The sequence below is a fragment of the Epinephelus lanceolatus genome, chromosome 7, assembly GCF_041903045.1.
Source record: "Epinephelus lanceolatus isolate andai-2023 chromosome 7, ASM4190304v1, whole genome shotgun sequence".
Classification (NCBI taxonomy): domain Eukaryota; kingdom Metazoa; phylum Chordata; class Actinopteri; order Perciformes; family Serranidae; genus Epinephelus; species Epinephelus lanceolatus.
This window is the reverse complement of record NC_135740.1, coordinates 41,671,004-41,689,811: the sequence shown is the minus strand read 5'-3', so window position 1 is coordinate 41,689,811 and position 18,808 is coordinate 41,671,004. Positions and strand designations below refer to the sequence as shown.

The 18,808-nt window shown below is 42.5% G+C and overlaps 1 protein-coding gene across 1 annotated transcript in view; it reads right to left on the bottom strand.

The window, feature by feature from the left end:
* The window catches only part of pcgf3 (polycomb group ring finger 3), a 98,365-nt gene that overhangs the window by 20,996 nt on the left and 58,561 nt on the right, over nucleotides 1–18,808 (bottom strand). Inside the window, exons 4-6 of the mRNA XM_033632576.2 lie at nucleotides 11,146–11,242; nucleotides 6,606–6,661; nucleotides 5,373–5,480 (exon numbers count right to left, since the gene is read on the bottom strand). Coding sequence (XP_033488467.1) covers nucleotides 5,373–5,480; nucleotides 6,606–6,661; nucleotides 11,146–11,242 — 261 coding nt within the window. The remainder of the gene's footprint in view (nucleotides 1–5,372; nucleotides 5,481–6,605; nucleotides 6,662–11,145; nucleotides 11,243–18,808) is intronic.

Here is an 18,808-nt window from a genome sequence, read left to right as displayed (position 1 = left end):
GTATAACATCTCAAGGGTTTCACCCATCACCACGCAACTTTGTAGGCATATGAGCACACATAATCTGAGGGGACCCCTCCATTATTGACCCCATCAAACAAAATGGGGGTGCTAGAGAGCTAATTTCTTATCTAGGCCTAACCGCCATATGGATTTTTACTAAACTTGGTAGATATGTAGAACAGGACGCCTCAAGGTGACTGGAGAAATTTAACTCTAATTGGCAACTGGGTGGCGCTATAACAACAGAAAAATGCTTAAAAATGGCTAAAATGTGACCGATCGCTGTGGCTCCCCCTGTGGACCAATGTTGGTGTTTTCTAATTTTTGACTAAGTCATGGTATGGTATGCTGTACTCAATGGGTATGGACTAGTTTCAATTATTGTTGCAAATTTGTTGACTACAGTCCAGCGTAAGCTCAGGTCATTGCATGTTTTTCAAAATTCCATACTTTTCCAAACTTCTTGGTGCATTTTTTTCAGACCATATTTGGCATCTGAGTACAAACAACTAGAATCAGTGATTTTTAAAATTGATAATTCTGTGCAGTTCTGCTCTAGTTCATGCCTTGCTTTCAACAAAATCCAGCTTTCTCACTCTCTCACACTCTGGTAAACACTGTGGCTGTCCTTGCTGCTCCAAATGCCATGAAAAACACTCTGCTTGTACGACGAATTCACTTTTAGAAATTCTGAATTTCATATTTTAAAAAACAAAATAGAGACAAAAAAGCCTGGAACACAAATATTCTTCAATCCTCTCTTTTTTTCCCATTCTTATTCAGACTTGGAAATGACTAAAATCAAATTCCATACTTTTCCATACTGTGTAGGAACCCTGAACACAGCTGAGACAACTGGAGCAGAGTGTGGATCTGGGAATGTGCGTGTGAGGAACACCTGACCAACACAGACTCTCGATTGATGTGTGAATGGAACTGGGTGCGCGTTTGTGGACGTTCAATGCAGAAAGAACGTCCAAGGCATCACAGAGAGCATATTTGAGCCACAAGCAGGGTTGTTGGTTTGATGTTCTTGAAAAGCACATGTTGGCATTTGTCTCCACCAAAGACTGACTACAATAAATTTACTGGACTTTGTGTTAACAGCATTAACATTTCTGCTCCTGAATTCAGCTCTGAGGAATTAGGAAGTGTTGCTGTGTCCTGTGTAGTGAGCAATGTGCCACCAACAGATTTACTGAACTCCGCCGGTAATGGAGGACCCAGGAGAAAGTTTCTATATCTGAGGGATTCTGGATAAATGAGGCTTTAATTAAGTGTAATGCAGTTCAGCTTGGCCAGCAGGGGCAACACTAACAGAGTGCCCACTGTCGTCTGTAGGTAGTTTGGTGTCTGTGATCTCTGCTTTGCCATGCGTTAACTTTAGTTTGCCGTTTTTAAATAGGAGTTAATGAGGAGCATCTATTTCCTCAGACTGAAGAGTAAAAGTGGAATAAACGCCACATTCTGGCTGTGTGTTTTACCGCAAACACCCATGTGCTGAGGCTGGATATACAAACTCTCACGATAGCCTTTATGAAGTAATTAAAAAGATGTTGTTGGCCTTTGGCTTTAAGGGACGGCCTCTGGAGATCACAAGCTGGGCATTTAGACTGTGAGGCTGCATTTATAATCAGATCTATGCAGGAGAATACGCAGTATGGTGTCAGCTGGGACTATCAAACATTTATGAGGAGAATATAGTAATTTTAATTAAAACCTTTGGACCTTTTTGCTCTAAACCGTAGTCAAATTTTGTCCCAGCAAAGGTCCAAACTTCATTAAGTCTGAACTGTGTCCTACAGCCTGCCCCTATGTGCATTTCTATATCGTTTTCAGAATACTATCATGTTTCAAAGTAGGATACTTATAACTGACAGACACAGTGAGCTTCTATGGCACTTGTGTGGAATACAAGCACTAGTAGCTGCCGTTAACATATATAAAATTAAGCCCTGTTTCCACCGGGCAGTACGGTTCAGTTCAGTTGAGTTCGGTACGCTTTTTTTACGTTTCCACTATAAAAGGTTCCGTTCCGTCCCCATGTTTGGTCCCCCCTCTGTTGGGGTACCTAGCACACAGATCTGGTACTAAAAGGTGGAGCTGTGAACACTGCAGTCTGATTGGTCAGTAGAGCACGGTCACTCTGCTCAGGGCTGAGTTGTGTCTGATTATGAGGCTCATGTAACCACTGTTCATACTGTGGAGAGTTTTATTAGTAAACTGTGACTATAAAATGAAAGGATGTTTTGCTGCCTCTCACAGCAGCTGGAGTCTGAGAAAAAATAATTTCATTCACTGGGCCGACTGCCGGCGACTTTTAAGGTGGAACGTTAACTTGTAATGTTACTAAATGCATGAGTTGACGATGAATCCATCAGCACATCTTAAAGTTCACTGTGACAACTTTGACACTCGAGCCTGTTTTATTTTGTTCAGAAAATGTGGGCGTGCAGCCTCGTTCTGTGCATGATAAACGAGACGCAGACTTCCATCTGTGTCACCGCTGATGAGGAAATACAGTGAGTGCTGGACGGAGCAGTGAGTGACAACAACCCCGCCCACATTTAAGAGGACTGGTTGCGGTGGAAACGCTAAACAGGCCGAGGGTCTAGGTACCATGTCTGAAGGGTTACTGTTGGTTCCAAAGGTACTGTACCGAAAGTGTTTAGTGGAGACCAGGCTTTACATTTGACGTCACAAACACGTCTGGGTTGGTAAACGTGAAAATATTGGCTGAAAATATGTAACGGTGGTCACATATGTTTTTAATCTGTTACTTATTCGGTCTCTCTTTCAAAGTCAATGTTTGAGCGCTGCTTGGACGGAGACAGGAGCAATTTGTGGCTGAGATGACAAAGAGCAGAAGTGACAGACAATTGTGCTGCAAGAGGGGAAAATATTCGTGTCAACCCAGGTGTCATGTTTCCATCACTGCCGATCGGAGCAGAAGCCGATAAATAATCATGACTACAGCAGAGACACATGTCCTGGGAATGAATGCTGATTGTGACCTTTCCCACTGAAGACCAAAGCCTCATGTAAGTTGGTGTTTGTGGGATTTTGTCCACTGGGGAAGAAGCTTTAGTGTGTTTTCAGGCCTGTGTCAAATTATTCAGTCCAGAAAGTGTCTTTGCAAGAACTCTCATGTTTTATGTAACGACTCACCGCTTTCCCAAACAATTTATACTGCTGCTACTTTGGTCCATCTAACATCACAAAACCAAAGAAATCCAGTGATGTCAGAGTGTGTGGAGCATTACAATGCAGCCGCACCTTCAAACGAGGAGTCTCATTTAGAAGAGGGTCCCTCACACTGCAGGCTTTCATCAGATGAACACTTCGTACCGCGCTCTCTGTGCATGTATTATAACCACGATAATATATTCATATTGAAGTGTGTTTTCATTATGTAAAGCCCACACTAAAATATACTGTAATCACACTGTAGGTGAAGATAGATGATGGAAATGTGACATATTCAGTCAGACACGTTGAGGAGCTGAGAGGTGGAAAACAACCCTCAGACCAGCTCTGAGGTGGAGCGGATGATTGACTTATTTTCTCAACTGCACTCGAGTTTGACGGCAGCTTTCACAATTCACAAAACACCAAACAGAGTTACCGATACACAGTAAATGTGTCAAAAGGCTGATAGAGACAAACAAAACCCAACTCTTATTGACCCGAGAGAGAGAAAACATCCTGGTCAATGAGCTTCTGAATGAAACACAACCACATTTGATTTTCCACAGTTTTTCTTGTTTGTCAGAAGTCAAAAAATATTTGTATTTCTACCCAGAGATGACATATCTGTTTGTGTTTTGGGATGATGAATGGAAATGATGGTGAAATACAATCCCGGGTTTCTATTTCTGTCGGCGTCTGTGCAAATGATCCTTAAAATGTGTTTGTGTATGAACATGTATGTGTGTTTGTGTGTGCTGCAGCTAAACCTGACTTCAAGCGCCGAAGCACGGGAAGCCGGAGAGCAGCTCCACTTCCATTTGAGCCTTAATTACCAAAATCAGAGAGAGGGGGATTAAGCGAGCGATTAGGCCTGCCGGCGTGACAGCCCTCTGGGCACACATTTACACCAGCCCCTCAGAAGAGAGCTGCTACGGAAAAGCCGTCGTGCACAACGAACAGGCCGGGGACTCATTCTGATTGGCTAAATTGCCTTCATTTCTACTGCTTAATGGCTTCTGCTGATACTTGTGGTCTTGCCTCTAATGTTAGTCATTATGAGTGGGATGCTTCATTCCTTATATAGTGCAGTGACAAGAGCAGGACGCTCTCGCTGCTGAGGTGACGACCCTTCACTGGAACAATCAGGAGGTTTGTGGCTGCATATTTACAGTGTTTGATCCAAAATGTAAAAACAGGATGTTTGTGCACAGGTGCGGTTTAGCCCGCTGTAATCATGCCCAGCTGTGCCGAGCCATAAACACATGCGTTTCCCAGCCTGTGTTTTCCAGTCTATTTTTTTTACCTTGCTGTGCCGTCATATGGAAAACCATAAAACAAAACGGTTGCTCATACCTTACGCCACTGATGGGAAACACAATTTGAAAGGGGAACAGACTTCAACACAACAACTAGGCAGAGCGCGGGGATACTGTCTCATCGTAAATTGATCTTAGATGGCGTCACTAACTCGGATGGATAAAAATCGAAATATAATAATACTAAAATGGGTTGCGAAATATGCTTTGGCAGCTGTTAATAGACCTGGACAGCCTGCTTAAGCAAAGTCTGAGTGGGAAACACTGCTACTCCTTGTGAAAAATGGCACTGTTGTTTGTGTTTCCTCCGTTACTTAAGCTGATTTAAGGAAAGGGGGATTCCTTTAAGACTTTTCAAATGATCAACACAATAAATAAATCCAAACCTACTCTGATATTCACCCCTTTACCATTTGCAACAGCTTTAAATCAGGCTTTGATGACATTAAACGTGATAAACTGTATTTATCTCAGACACTATCTGTTTTCAGGTAAATCTTGGGTGCATTCCCTTTGTGTGATCATCAGAGTGCTTCTGCTTGTTTTGTTTGACCGTCTCAGCCAAGTTGACTCCCACTGCTATTTGGAGGACCTTCAACACTAAACTCATATCACATAATAAAGGTAAACAACACCTTTCGGCATGCTGTGTCCCCCGTGTGTGTTCAGCACTACCTTAAGGTCACGCTGAACAGGGGGAAACAAACAAATCAAGCCACTACAGCCACCAAGGGCAGTTATTGGATTCACTGGGGGCTGCCCTCACTAAAACAATTTGCATGTTTAACCAGACAGAACCGAAATCTTTGTGAGTCTGAGTGTCGATAAAACCAGCCGGAGGAGGATGAGTGTGGAGGACTGTACCATTGCGTTGATCTAGATGAGTCTTCATGTTGCACAGCTCTCCTTTAATGTCTCCAGGCACCTCCATCCCCAACTTCTGATAGAACTCCCGCTGCTTCTTTATCTCCGCTGAAAAGGAAAAGAAGCAGGATGAGACAAAGGTCAGAGAGGACGGTGTCTTTTTCTCAAGGTCACTTCTGCCACTGGGTCGTTAAAATTTAATGGGGGGTGTGTGCACTATAACCTGCATCATGAGGCTTTCTAAGCCCAGCAACGACAGCAAGAATATTTTATTAAAATGTACTGGAATTTTAAGGCTACTGGTTGATCTCTCGTGCATTGTTACACAGAGATCGTGTGACAGGGCAGCAACAAAGACCTTTATTATGTTTCCTTTGCTTTTTTTATACAGAACTAAACGACGACAGCGTGCCGTCATTCCAGAATCACAAGAGGTGTGAGTGGCATGATGGGAAACACAACAATTTCGGCCTCTATTGTGGCATCAACTGCTATTTAAATCTCCCAGCAGTGGGTCAAACACATAACATGTCTTCAAAACATCACATTTGTCCTCTCCTGCCAGCTGTCCCATTTGCACAGATCATGATTTGGCGCTGTTATTACCTCCGCTGCCAGCTTAAAGGCAAGACAATTCCAGCCAACAATTCTGTGATCATAGCTTTTATATAAAACGTCGAGGCAGAATAACAGCCCGACATACACTGCCATGAACAGGCAGTGTAAAATGGGCTGTTGAAAGTCTGTTTACACCTGGTATCAACATGCATCTTGGGTGATCCAATCACAACTGGACAGTGTGACAATACAAGTTTGAACGACCACAAAGACACACTGCGATCCGATCACTGAAACGACTTGCTAGGTTGGTCTGGGGCGCATTTGACCACATATCTTTCGTAGGGTAAACCCTGCGTGCTTGACAAAGACTACGTCATAAGTGCAGGATGTGGGGGGTGTTTTTGTGACGGTGCGCTAACGCCCTAGAACTTGCTCATTTTACAGCGAGGTTGGTCGAAGCATTGGGTGACCGTTTTTTGTTCTACTCTCTGGAAGACGATGTGTTGAATACTGCTGACAGCGATATCTCCAGCTGTACTGATGCAACCGGCGTGTCTGCTGAACCCTAAGACCTTTTTAGCGAAATCTGGACAAGTGGTCATGTAGAGATGCATGATGGCCAGGAAGCATTGGTGTAAACAGAGTCAAAGAGAGACGAGACATGACACTTACCCTCTTGAAGTCCCGGTACCAACTTGTAGACAATGTCTTGCATTGTTCTGTCATGGCTGAAAAGAAAAGACATTGATTAGTTGCCTCATTAGTTTATGGTAATCAACATTGTAGGCCAACAGCATTTGAGTTTTACACCCTAAGATGTAAACAACACATCTGAATTACGGGAACTATATCTCTGTGAATTTAAATTGTTTTTCTACAGCAGTGGTTCCCTTCTGGAGGCCCCAAGTATTCTGAGGGGCCCTTCAAAATACTGACAGCACAGGAAAGCAGAGAAAGTTTAGACACATCACAAAGGTCTAGAAACAACACAACTCTACACCACTGCCTGTCAGAACCCTGAAAATCTCAAAGTGACATTAACTGAGAAATGACAAAGGATTTAAACTGAAAAATTCAAATGCTCTCAGAGGTCAGTGTGCAGCATATGCTGCCGGTCAGAGTGTTAAATAGCCTCTCCCTGCTCCACAGTGCAGGTAACACAGGTGCACAGTTTGGGCTCAGGTCTGCCATCACCACGCTGCTGCCTGTTGACAACCAGCCGAGGCACAACATGTTGGGTTTGGTAACAGCGTTATGGAGGAAAAACTCTAGAAAGAAGTGGTACGTTTGTCTCCCCTGCTGTCCGCTGGGAGAGTTATTGTATCTGGGGCCAGAATAAGCTGCTCAGGGCTGAGGCTCACTCCAAAAGCAGCAAAACACTGACCCCTGCTGGACAGAGCTGGTAGGACGTTCTCACAGTCAAGTTTTTGTGGGTTTAACCACTGTTTATTGAGGTCTGCTGTGAATGAATGTGACACAGATCATGTGTTAAATGTAAGAGAAGTGTCTGTGTTGACCTTAGCATGTATTTAAAATCTGTGGAACATCACCTTTCCAAAAGACCTTGGTGCTTTGATGATGGTGGTGGAGATCAGTGTCTGACAGGTTAGATCTAAATCTCCCATAGTTTAGGTTAGCCGTCTGATGGCTGTGAAACCCACTTACATTCATCAAACCATTTAGCCCTCATTGCTGTACAAAAGCATCTGCTGTGTGTCTCCACATTTTCATTCAGGTTTTTCCTTTTATTTGTCACCTGTCTGTAAGTATATCGGAATCACACTGGCACAGGTGTAGATTTCGAGGGGAACACAGGGACATGTCCCCCTCTGTAGTTTGAACATGTGCATTTGTTCCCCCCTAATAAAAATTAAGTAGCACAGGACTTTTAACAAAATTTAGCTAAGCACCCCAGACGTCTCTCTCCCCAGCAACACTTGCCAGCTCCTCCTGGGAGACCCCAAGGCGTTCCCAGGACAGATGAGATATGTGATCCCTCAAGCGTGTTCTGGGTCTGCCCCGGGGCCTTCTACCAGTGGGAGGTACCTGAAACACCTGTAACAGGAGGCACCCAGGTGGATCCTGATCAGACGCCCGAACCACCTCAACTGACCCCTTTCAACACGAAGGAGCAGCAGCTCTACCCCGAGCTCCCTCAGGATGCTCCTCACCCTATCTCTAAGGCTGAGCTCAACCACCCTACAGAGGAAACTCATTTCGGCGGCTTGTATCTGCGATCTCATTCTTTCGGTCATTACTCAAAACTTATGACCATAGGTGATGGCTGGAACGTAGATGGAGCAGTAAATCGAAAGCTTTGCCTTCTGGCTCAGCTCCCTCTTCACCACGACAGTCCGGCGCAGCGCCTGCATCACTGCAGTTGCCACACCAAACCGCCAATCCATCTCAGTCACCCTCATCTCGAACACTGTACGGGAAAATAACTTCAGATTTTACACAGTCATAGTCAGGATGGATCACCCTGTACAGGATTACATCAAAATTAAGATGGGGAAGAAAATAATTTATTCATTTCATTTCTGAGGGTGCACATGAGGACATTTTCAACGTTTTACAAAATTATGAGCTGACGTTGCCTAACATGAAAACTACTTTAAATTGTGCGTGGTCATAGGAACATTTTAAGCGGAAATCAATCGTGCTTCTCAGCAAACATAATATGGAAATGCTTTTTCTCAAATTGGGATCTCTTGAGTAACGTCACATATTCAACAAGACTTATTAAATATATGATGTGTTGTAGATTATGCAAGTCTTTCTTCAACCTTTTTGGCTTCTCCACATACGGGTACCGTAACAGCACGAACAGACGTGCATCAAAATACAATCAGCAGCTAGTTTGCGAGTATTTTACAGCGCTTCTCTGTCTTGTCTGTGCACTGTCAGTGTCTCCGTTTCACGTTGTAACAACATATTTTCTGTACCAACTTACGTGCATCGGCACGTCAAGCTGAGAATCACATGCACAGGTAAAATTTACATTCACTATTGCTTGTATGCACATAGTATTTCGAACCCTGTGTGTGCTCTATTTTGTCTTTCTTGCATGAAAATTGTTATTTAATGCTGCTATTGAAAAAGACGATTTTAATTTTGATGTTTACCATGAGTGTGCAGGGCCTGTAGGGTGGTGCGAAAGAATATCTTAAAGGTTTATATTCCTTAAAATGAATTATTAGCTGGGACCTGTTTGCAACATTTACAAAAAGTTCTTCACAGTTGTTAGTAATGCTAAGAATGACTTTGTGATAGTTTTATTGTCCGCTATGTGAAAATAAAATGGATTAAAACCATCAAGGAAAGCCCCACTTGACAGCACAAGAGGCTGGATTACATCTGTGGAGCTAACTCTCTGAGAGGAGGCGTCTGATTTTGAGTTCAATCTCAAACATCAACTTTGATCAGTCTTTTTCTTGATGAGCAGATGGCTTTCATCCATCATCTGTTGGGAGTTTTGCCTTCAAATCACTTGTGATGTTTCCCATCAACTCCAATTTCCTGCAAACAATGAGGCAAAAAAAAAGAAAACAGCTGTGCGACGAGCTAATGTGTTTGAAATGGAGCATTTCCTGCAAAACAATGAGTGAGCAGACAGCGCAGTTTAGACGGTAATGACTAAATTGCTGGTACACATTAAGTTTGTGTGTCGCATTAATAAGACATTAATGCATGAGCGCTCAGAGGGAGCACGAACGACAACATCCCTCAGAGAGGAGGATTTAGTCTGGCAGAGTCAACTTCCCCAAAACAATAAGAAGCAGACTTGACTTCATAAACATTAAGTCTGCATTTTATCCTGAAGATAAACTCATTGTTCAAAGTCTTTGATGTTTAAGTACAGGCTGAAATCTGTGTGCGGAAACTTTATTTTTCATTTAAGTGGTTAATTATTTTGAATAAAAGATGTGATTATGATGTTTTTGAAACAAAATTCATCAACACTCCCCAGCTGCGCTTATTATGGGGACTACAGTTTCCTCCAGTTTGCCTATCAGGAGCACATGGGAGTGGAAGATGCGGTTCTTAACATGCTGCATCGGGCCTACACCTACTTGGAGGAGGCAGGATGTTGTGTGAGGATTCTTTCCTTGACTTTTCAAGTCCGTTTAATACTATCCAGCCCCCCATACTGAGAGACCAGTTGGAGGGGATGGAGTAGACCGCTTCCTGACCTCCTGGATAAGACACTACTTGACAGAGTGGCCTCAGTACGTCAGGCTTCGAAGCTGTATCTTCAGGATGGTCAGGAGCAGCACTGGGGCTCCACAGGGAACTGTTATAGAACCGTTCCGGTTCACACTGTAGGATCAAGAAGGTGTTCCAGCTCGTTTGTCAAGGAATGGCTGACCACGGCTTCCACCGGACAGCTGAGCAGTGTTGGACAACTGCTAGTCAGGGTTTAAGATGTTAGCTAGTTCATCTATATGACTAACTTTACCATTTGGAGGTTGTGGAGTTAAAAAGAAGTGAGACCTCAGCAGCCTGCTGCTCATCTCTGCTTGAGGCTTACAACTGCCCTTCACTGCGCTAAAACAGCAGTTACGGACAGTTACTGCTGATAATAGTGACTGCATTATTGTAACAGCATTATTCCCAGCCTCTAGTTCCCCCCAGTAACACTGTTAACTCTGTAATAGCACTGTTACCATCGTTAAGCACTGTTTATGGAGTTAGCATCGTTAGCTGTTAGCTGCCAGCTCGGCAACCTTCATGTTGAGGAGTATGCAGACAATCCCAGCTCAAGCTCCAGATGTCACATAGCAGAGCTCCTTGAATAAATAACTGCATATATTATCCATTATACTGTGTACCGAAGGTATTTTTAGCAGCAAATCTAGGAAATAGAATTGTTAATTGACCCTTCTTTGTTCATGTAATACAGCCCACCCTCAGCAGAGTGACCACAGACGTCTTTGTTTACTGCAGAAGAGTAGAAAAACAAAACGGAAAAAGACTGGCAGCACTTCGGTCTCTGGTAGTTTTGTTTACTGCCGGTGCACCGCTGATGGAGTGCAGAAAGAAACCTGGAGAGATGGAGCGTACTGAGAGACAGTAGCTCACTGTACCCGTGTGTGTGTGTGTGTGTGTGTGTGTGTGTGTGTGTGTGTGTGTGTGTGTGTGTGTGTGTGTGTGTGTGTGTGTGTGTGTGTGTGTGTGTGTGTGTAGGGTCTGCGGCGGCTCCCTCACTCACCCAATATACTGCAGTGGATGGCTCTGATGAATAACAATCCTACACGTGGGGCACGTGTTGTTTTCCTCCAGATACTTCACTAGGCAGCTTCTACAGACTGGAGACACACACACACACACAAGGGAGATATGGTTACTGTCAAAGATTTAAAACTAAACCAACAATTATACTGCGTATGGAGGTTTTTTTTTTTTTAAATAAATGTTTCAAATCACATATGTTTCACTTTTTTTTTAAAACACATCTGTAGTAACATCTGTGTGACTGGCTAACACCATAATCGTCATCATCTGCTGGATACTCTGATCACAGTCACTCTGGATGATTTGAGAAACTCAACCACATATTCAGCATTTTAAAATCCACATCTCACTGTCAGCTGCAAAACAGAAAACATTACTATTGACAGCTTATAGTTACAGCCCAACTGACAATCTGGATGACTGTCATCGGCTTATCAAACAGATGATATGTAACAACATCATTTCCAATACCAGTTTGTCCACCAGAGAGCACAGATAGGTTTATTTTAACCAAGCTGCAACCTCCAGGGCTGAAATATGAAGCCATGAGGGAAGTATCATAAACTGCAGTTCCTCTAATGGCCACTTGAGGCTGACTCCAGAAGTGAGTCAATCTCCATAGACCCCCATGTTAAAATAACCAACTTTACAACAGGAGTAAACATGGTCACAGCTTGGAAAAAAAAAACAGTTTTGGTCTCTATGGCTAATTTCTGCTTTGAGTGAGAGGCTGCCTGCAGGGTGTCACCACAGCCTATGACAGTGGTTCTCAAATGGTGTGCTGTGATGCCAATCCAGGTGTGCCGTGGGATTTTGTGATAACCGCACATTATCATTGCAATTTTCAACTGGGCCTTTACAAAAAGTTATGAATGATTTTTTAATTGACTGTATCAGTATGTTGTGTGCACCCATTTCCTTAAAAAGAGGCAAACTTAACCTTAAAAAATGTTATTTAATTTAATTCTAAAACCTTCATGGGGAACATATTTGTCACCGTTCACACGTAGGAATCATAAGTGTGTGACACTTCAGGAACCCTGATAGGCAGCCAGTGTGAGAGATGTTAACATTTAAAAGGAGAAACTTTACTTCACTTTATTGTACGAAGCAAATTACAACAAGGCACCAGCCAAGACGACCTACCGTTATAAGATAAGAGAAAAAAAACTGTCAGTAGACGTATCATTAAAGCTACCTGTGTTTGTTTCCCATATTTTTATTGTCTGCTGTCATGATAAGAGTGATAACACGTTATAGAAGCTACTGTGCACAGATATAAATACAGCTGTGCCTTCAGATTTCGGCTTGTCCTTTGGTGTTCCTTGAGCACAAAACATTTAAGAACCTCTGGTCTATGAGTCAGATCCACGCCTCGCTCCTCCACAGCTCCAGCCTCTCGTACTAACACTTCTGGCTCCAGATAACCAAGATGGCGACAGCTGAAAGGCCAAATTCAAGGCTTCAAACCAAGTCCACAAACCAGTGGGCTACGTCCATTTCTTAATACAGATTATGATTTTGGTCACAATTCTTTAATGTCAACAAAGTGGCCCTTATTTATAAATGTTAAAATTAGGCATCAATGTCAAAAGCAAGCAATGACTGACTTGTTAACAGATTTTTTTTTAAAATCCAGAAACATCTGTACTGGCATCAAAAATCCAGTACAGGCACAGTTTTGATTGTAATGTTGGTGATTTAAAAGCTGAATCTTATTCTACAATAATCAGAGCATCAGCTGGATTATTAAACTGTAAATGTTATTAGGATCTGTAAATCAGTGGTTCCCAACTGGTCCAGCCTCAGGGTCCAGATTTCTCCTTAGTCATTAGTTTAAAGTTCGCACACTTCAATATATTCAGCATCATACTTGCGTTTGGACATGCTGTCAGGCTAGTTTGCCGTCTCTGTTAGGTAGTTGTCCCATTTCCCCTCATTCTATAGCAAGAAACAGCACTTAAATACACAAACTCTGTGCTGGAAATTCACTGTACTTCAAAACTTGACACATTTGTGAGCCATTTGTGGTCCATTCAGAATGAACCTGTGACCCACCAGATGGTGACCACAGCCTTAAATCATGTTATTTCAAACTGCATTCAACACTTTAACATTTGATTATTTACTGCTCACAGAAGCTTCACCACACAGCTACAACCAGCTATGAGTTTACATATTGGCTGAAATGTTGCTACAGCTGTGTGTGTTCTGTGCTGCTGTCAGTTTTCCCTCCACTGTACATCTGCCCAGGTGTGCTGCATTACTTAAGGAGGTGCACTGCACCTGGTGTGAGGAGGAGGTGCTTAAGAGCTCCTGGAGAGGAGAGAGTGGGGATTGCTGGTGGTGCTGCCTCTCAGCCTGGGATTTTATTGCCTTATTAGTATGATTTCTATAAATAAATCCCATTGATGTGATTGTTTCAACGTGGTTAGGTTAGGTTGGGTCAGTGGTGGAGTTGTGTTCGCTCCAAAGGACCGCCCAAAGGGCCGCCCAAAGGTGGGGCAACACTTAGGTCAATTTTTTTTTTTTTTAATAAATTATTTAGTCTATAAAATGCTCATCATCAGTTTCCAGTAGCCTGAGGTGACATGTTCAGGTTAGTTGCTTTGTCCGAGCAACAGTCCACACTTCAGGGTATTTAATTTAAAATGAGATAAAACTGATGAAAGCAGCAGACCTTCACATCTGAGAGGCTGACACATAGGAAAATTTGGGATTTTTCTTATTAATGTAATTTTCTGTCAGTCAACTAACTGATTAAATATCAACAACAGAGTAAAAGAATCAAAGCAATCTGAAGATGAGCATCAACAAACAGCAATCCTGCAGGAAAAAACATGGCTATCCAGATCACTGATTCCTCATGAATAATCTAACATTAAAAATCATATTTAAACATAAATTACTCAACCTTCCACCTGTGGAAACGTGCGTAATATGGGACACCTTTTGAGACCCTGCCCTGCACGCTCGTCTCTATCAAATCCATCTCCACCTGACACTTATTATTGCAGCCTGAGTTTTATTGCAGTGGAGCTCAGCCTGTCTGAACAGCTGCAACGCTGACGTGATGTGAATCTCTTTGTCTCAACTCTCTGATGGCGGAGCCCCCTTTGCCCAAAGTGAGAGGGAGAATCAAAGCGTCTCGTCGACACTCTGATGTTTACAGTGAGCGGAGCAGCTCCAAACTACGGTAGAGGAGCTCCCTCTAGTGGACAGATGTGGTGCTACACTGCCTGGGATCATCTTATACACTGTGTGCACAATTATTAGGCAAGTTGTATTTATGAGGATTAATTTTATTATTGAACAACTACAGTGCTCTTGGTCAATCCAAAATGTTAATAAACCTCAAACTTGAATATTTAAGAAAGTAAAAGTGAGGTTTTGGCTTTCTTAGGAGAAAATCCATGTGTGCACAATTATTGGACAACTATTAGTGTGCAGAATTATTATGCAACTAAATGAAAAATGAAAATTTTCACATCTCACTTGTTTATTTTCATCTATTAAAGTGAGAATAATAAACAAACAACTCAAAATCTACAAACATACATTTCTGACATTTCAAAAAAAAAATTCAGTGACCAATATAGCCACCCTTCTTTTCAATAATGGTCATAAGCCTTCCATTCATGGAGTCTGTCAGTTTCTTGATCTGTTGACGATCAACTTTTTGTGCAGCAACAACCACAGCCTCCCAGACACTGTTCAGAGAGGTGTACTGTTTTCCTTCCCTGTAAATCTCCCGTTTAAGAAGGGCCCACAAGTTCTCAATAGGGTTTAGGTCAGGTGAGGAAGGGGGCCATGTCATTATTTTTTCATCTTTAAGGCCTTTACTGGCGAGCCACACAGCGGAGTACTTCGACGCATGCGATGGAGCATTGTCCTGCATAAAAATCATGGTCCTCTTGAAAGATGCAGACTTTTTCCTGTACCACTGCTTGAAGAAAGTGTCTTCTAAAAACTGGCAGTAGGTTTGGGAGTTCATTTTGAGTCCATCTTGAACCCGAAAAGGTCCAACTAGCTCATCTTTGAGTCGAAGTGGAGCTCTGTGCCCATTACTGATCCAGCCACGGGCCCATCCATCTGGTCCGTCAAGAGTCACTCTCATCTCATCAGTCCATAAAACCTTTGAAAAATCTGTCTTCAGGTATTTCTTGGCCCAGCCTTGACGTTTCAACTTATGTGTCTTGTTCAGTGGTGGTCGGGTTTCAGCCTTCCTTACCTTGGCCATGTCTCTGAGCACTGAACACCTTGTACTTCTGGGCACTCCAGGTAGGTTGCAGTTCTGGAATATCACAGCACTGGAGGATAATGGGTTCCTGGTAGCTTTATGTTTGATTCTTCTCAAATCTTTTGCAGTTAATTTGCGTCTTTTTTTCTCAACACGTTTCTTGCGACACTGTTGACTATTTGCAACAAAACGTTTGATGGTTCTGTGATCACGCCCCAATATCTTGGCAATTTCAAGAGTACTGCATCCCTCTGAAAGACTTTTTACAATTTTTGTCCTTTCAGAGTCAGTTAAATCTCTTTTTTGGCCCATTTTGCCTGAGGAAGAGAAGCTGCCTAATAATAATTATGCACACCTTGATATAGGCTGTTGATCTCCTTAGGTCACACCCTCCCTCGTTAGACAAATACACATCACCTGATATGCTTAAATCCAATAAGCATTCAAGTTTATACAGCTTGGAGTTGGAGAATATGCACAAAAATGATGATATGGTCAAAATACTCACTTGCCTAATAATTGTGCACACAGTGTATGTCTGATACAAACTGATAACGCTGCATGCTCATGGTAACAATTGGGTGTTCAGTTCAGCATCTTGATTAAAGCTTATTATGGCTGCTTGATGCTGCAAACATTAGCAGGAAGACTAAGTTACTTGTTTGGTTTTGTGTATCCTCAAAGCAGCAGCAAAGCTTAAGACACTCAGAATCAAGTGGATTTATCTGCAGGGATTTCTCACTTTAAATGAACAAAAAGCTTTCACTTCAATCAGACAAACCACAGAGCGACTGATGGGTCCACTCTCCGGTTTGATTAGATTATTCTCACCAGCCCCGATGCACTGCACCAGGAATAAATGTGTCGAGTTCGATTCATCAGCTCCAAACACAGTGGGGGTGAGAATGCCTTCCAGCTCCAAATACACAGACCCCTTCCATTATTCTGTGTGATTATCATTTCACAACAAAACATCAACTTGGCCCAGATCTCGTGTGAGCGTTGAAGGGCACTGTAAGATTGCAGATGAAGTAATCAGGCTGAGACCCTGTTAACACAGTGACCCCCAGATCCTACAGAACAGCTGATTCAAGGTCAGGCTACTTCCTCTGCACTGTAACAGGCAGTAAAACACAAGCCAGCATACAGTACAATCATCTGTAGAGGCAGTGTGAAGCTTTAACCATGGACACATTTACATGCACATTAATATCCTCCTGAGACCTCAGCTTCTGTTTGGTATGCATTTTGATTTCTCCAAGCTGTTTGGGATCAGTCAGACCTGATAAGTATAAAAAACTAAACACTGTGTTTGAACAGGAAGTGGTTTTGGAGAAGAAAAATGATATCCTCATATGGGGACGATGGGTTTATCTTATCTATAAAGTATAAATCTGTTCACCTGACCACTGTTGTGCAAAAACTAAATGCCAAATAGTGCAACAAATCTAAAAGTCTTGTGATTTGTTCATTTAGAAACTCTGCATGAATTTTCCTGTCCTAGTCTCGCCATCAGACAATCAGAGATCTCCACCTTCTGATAGTCTGGGGACACTCCTTTCTAGAGTGTGCTTAACACACCGGCGAAAACGGCCGGCAACAAAGCAACGCCTCTTGAATTTTTTAAAAGGACACGCACTCCTGGAAATGTGCGCTCCCCCTTTTCTCGTCCACAAGGAAACAAACACACAGAGAGCTTGAAAATGGATGCTGAGAGATTTAACTCAGTTTTATCAAATGTGTGCTCAGTCCACAAGATGGTGGAAATGAAGGACTTACAGCGACTTTGTTTAAAACTTTTAACGCAGTCGGACTATGTTTACGAGCACAAGAGTTCAGCAAGCCACCGAAGGACCGCCCTGCGGATTTACTATTGGTTCTGCAACGTAGAGAGTTTTTTTAAACTCTGAAATTGTATCCGCTCATCTAAACACAAAATCAGGGAGAAAGACATCAGTCTTTAGTTAAGCAAAGCGTCTAAAGACTGACTTGTGAGTCTAGATTGGTCCCAACGTCCTCAAACAAGATCATAATAAAGTCTCAATGTCCTCAGCCATGTCAAACTACAAACATTATCAATCATAAATAAACAAGTTTCAGCCTTAAAATTCGATCAAGTTTTGTGCCATGTTCACTTTTATGTTGGGATCAACTGCAAACTGACTTGCTAGAGATGGCCGCCATCTTGTTTTTACACGGGTCAGTGTATTGTGCTCTTCCTACCAAGCAAAAAACTGTCCACGAACAAGGACATCAGGTCTAAGTTAATGAAGAATGGAGAATGAAGTTTAAGGTGCAACAAACCCAGATGTGATGTCCTCATATGAGGACGCAGGGTCTCAGGAGGGTATTCTGAATTTGATCCGGGTCATGTAAACAGCATATTCCATTTGGGTATTCCAGATTAGGATTTTTCCACACTTAGACATTCTGAAAATATTTGGGTTTTAATAGCATTCTATGGGCATGTACACAGCCTATTCGGAATATGCTTTTCAATCGCTGTTTTAGCCACAGTTTGCGACATACTGCTTTTTGCTGATTTATAGTCTTCTCTGTGTGTTGTCATGGATACATTGTACACAAACTACCTCGCCAACAGTTTGTGAGGCTGCAGATTCATGTCCAAAAGAAAAGCCCACATTGCTGGGGTCTCATTTTTAAACTCTGCATACCCACAAACCAAGGCCTGAAAGAAGCGTTCGCCACTTCCAACAGAAAAGTTGTGATCTTTAAAAACAGACTTAATGGGAGAATCTTTGACCCGTGCTTACGGACATTTTGGAGAAGGGAAATTGGCGACACAGATGGTGAGGTGAAAGTCAGATTGTAGAAATTGTTTTGATGTGATTTTTGGTGTATGTCATTTTTGGCTTTTGTTCGTACGTACATTTTAAGTATGAGAGCCCTGGTAAGAAGAAGAAACACAACTTAAAGCATGTTTTTGGATATGAGCGAACATCAAACCCCTGTCCTTTTCAGGGGGGTGGTTGAAGGAATAAAAGAAGAAGGCTGTGTTCACACGGTCAAACAAATCTGCCACCGTTACGACATATTGAAAAAATCCTGTTTTGATGCAAGAAGCAAAATGACATGCAGCTCCAGCCGTTCCACTTTCCTCTACCTATTCTTTGACATGATAGAGGACATGTACGGAGTATGTACGGCTGATTGTAAAGGGAAACATTAGTGGAATATTCCTTTTGATTGGGCATGTCAACAGCTTAGTAGTAAAATTGTCTTTTTATGAATACGGGTAAAAACCGTACTATTTTGTGCATTTAAACACACTCAGTGTCCAAAATCAAGAAATACTGAGGCTGTAAAAATAGATGAGGTCTCGCGGGTTGAACAGGAAGTGTCTGGCGAGATGGGCGAGGAATCTAAAGAGGAAGTTCTG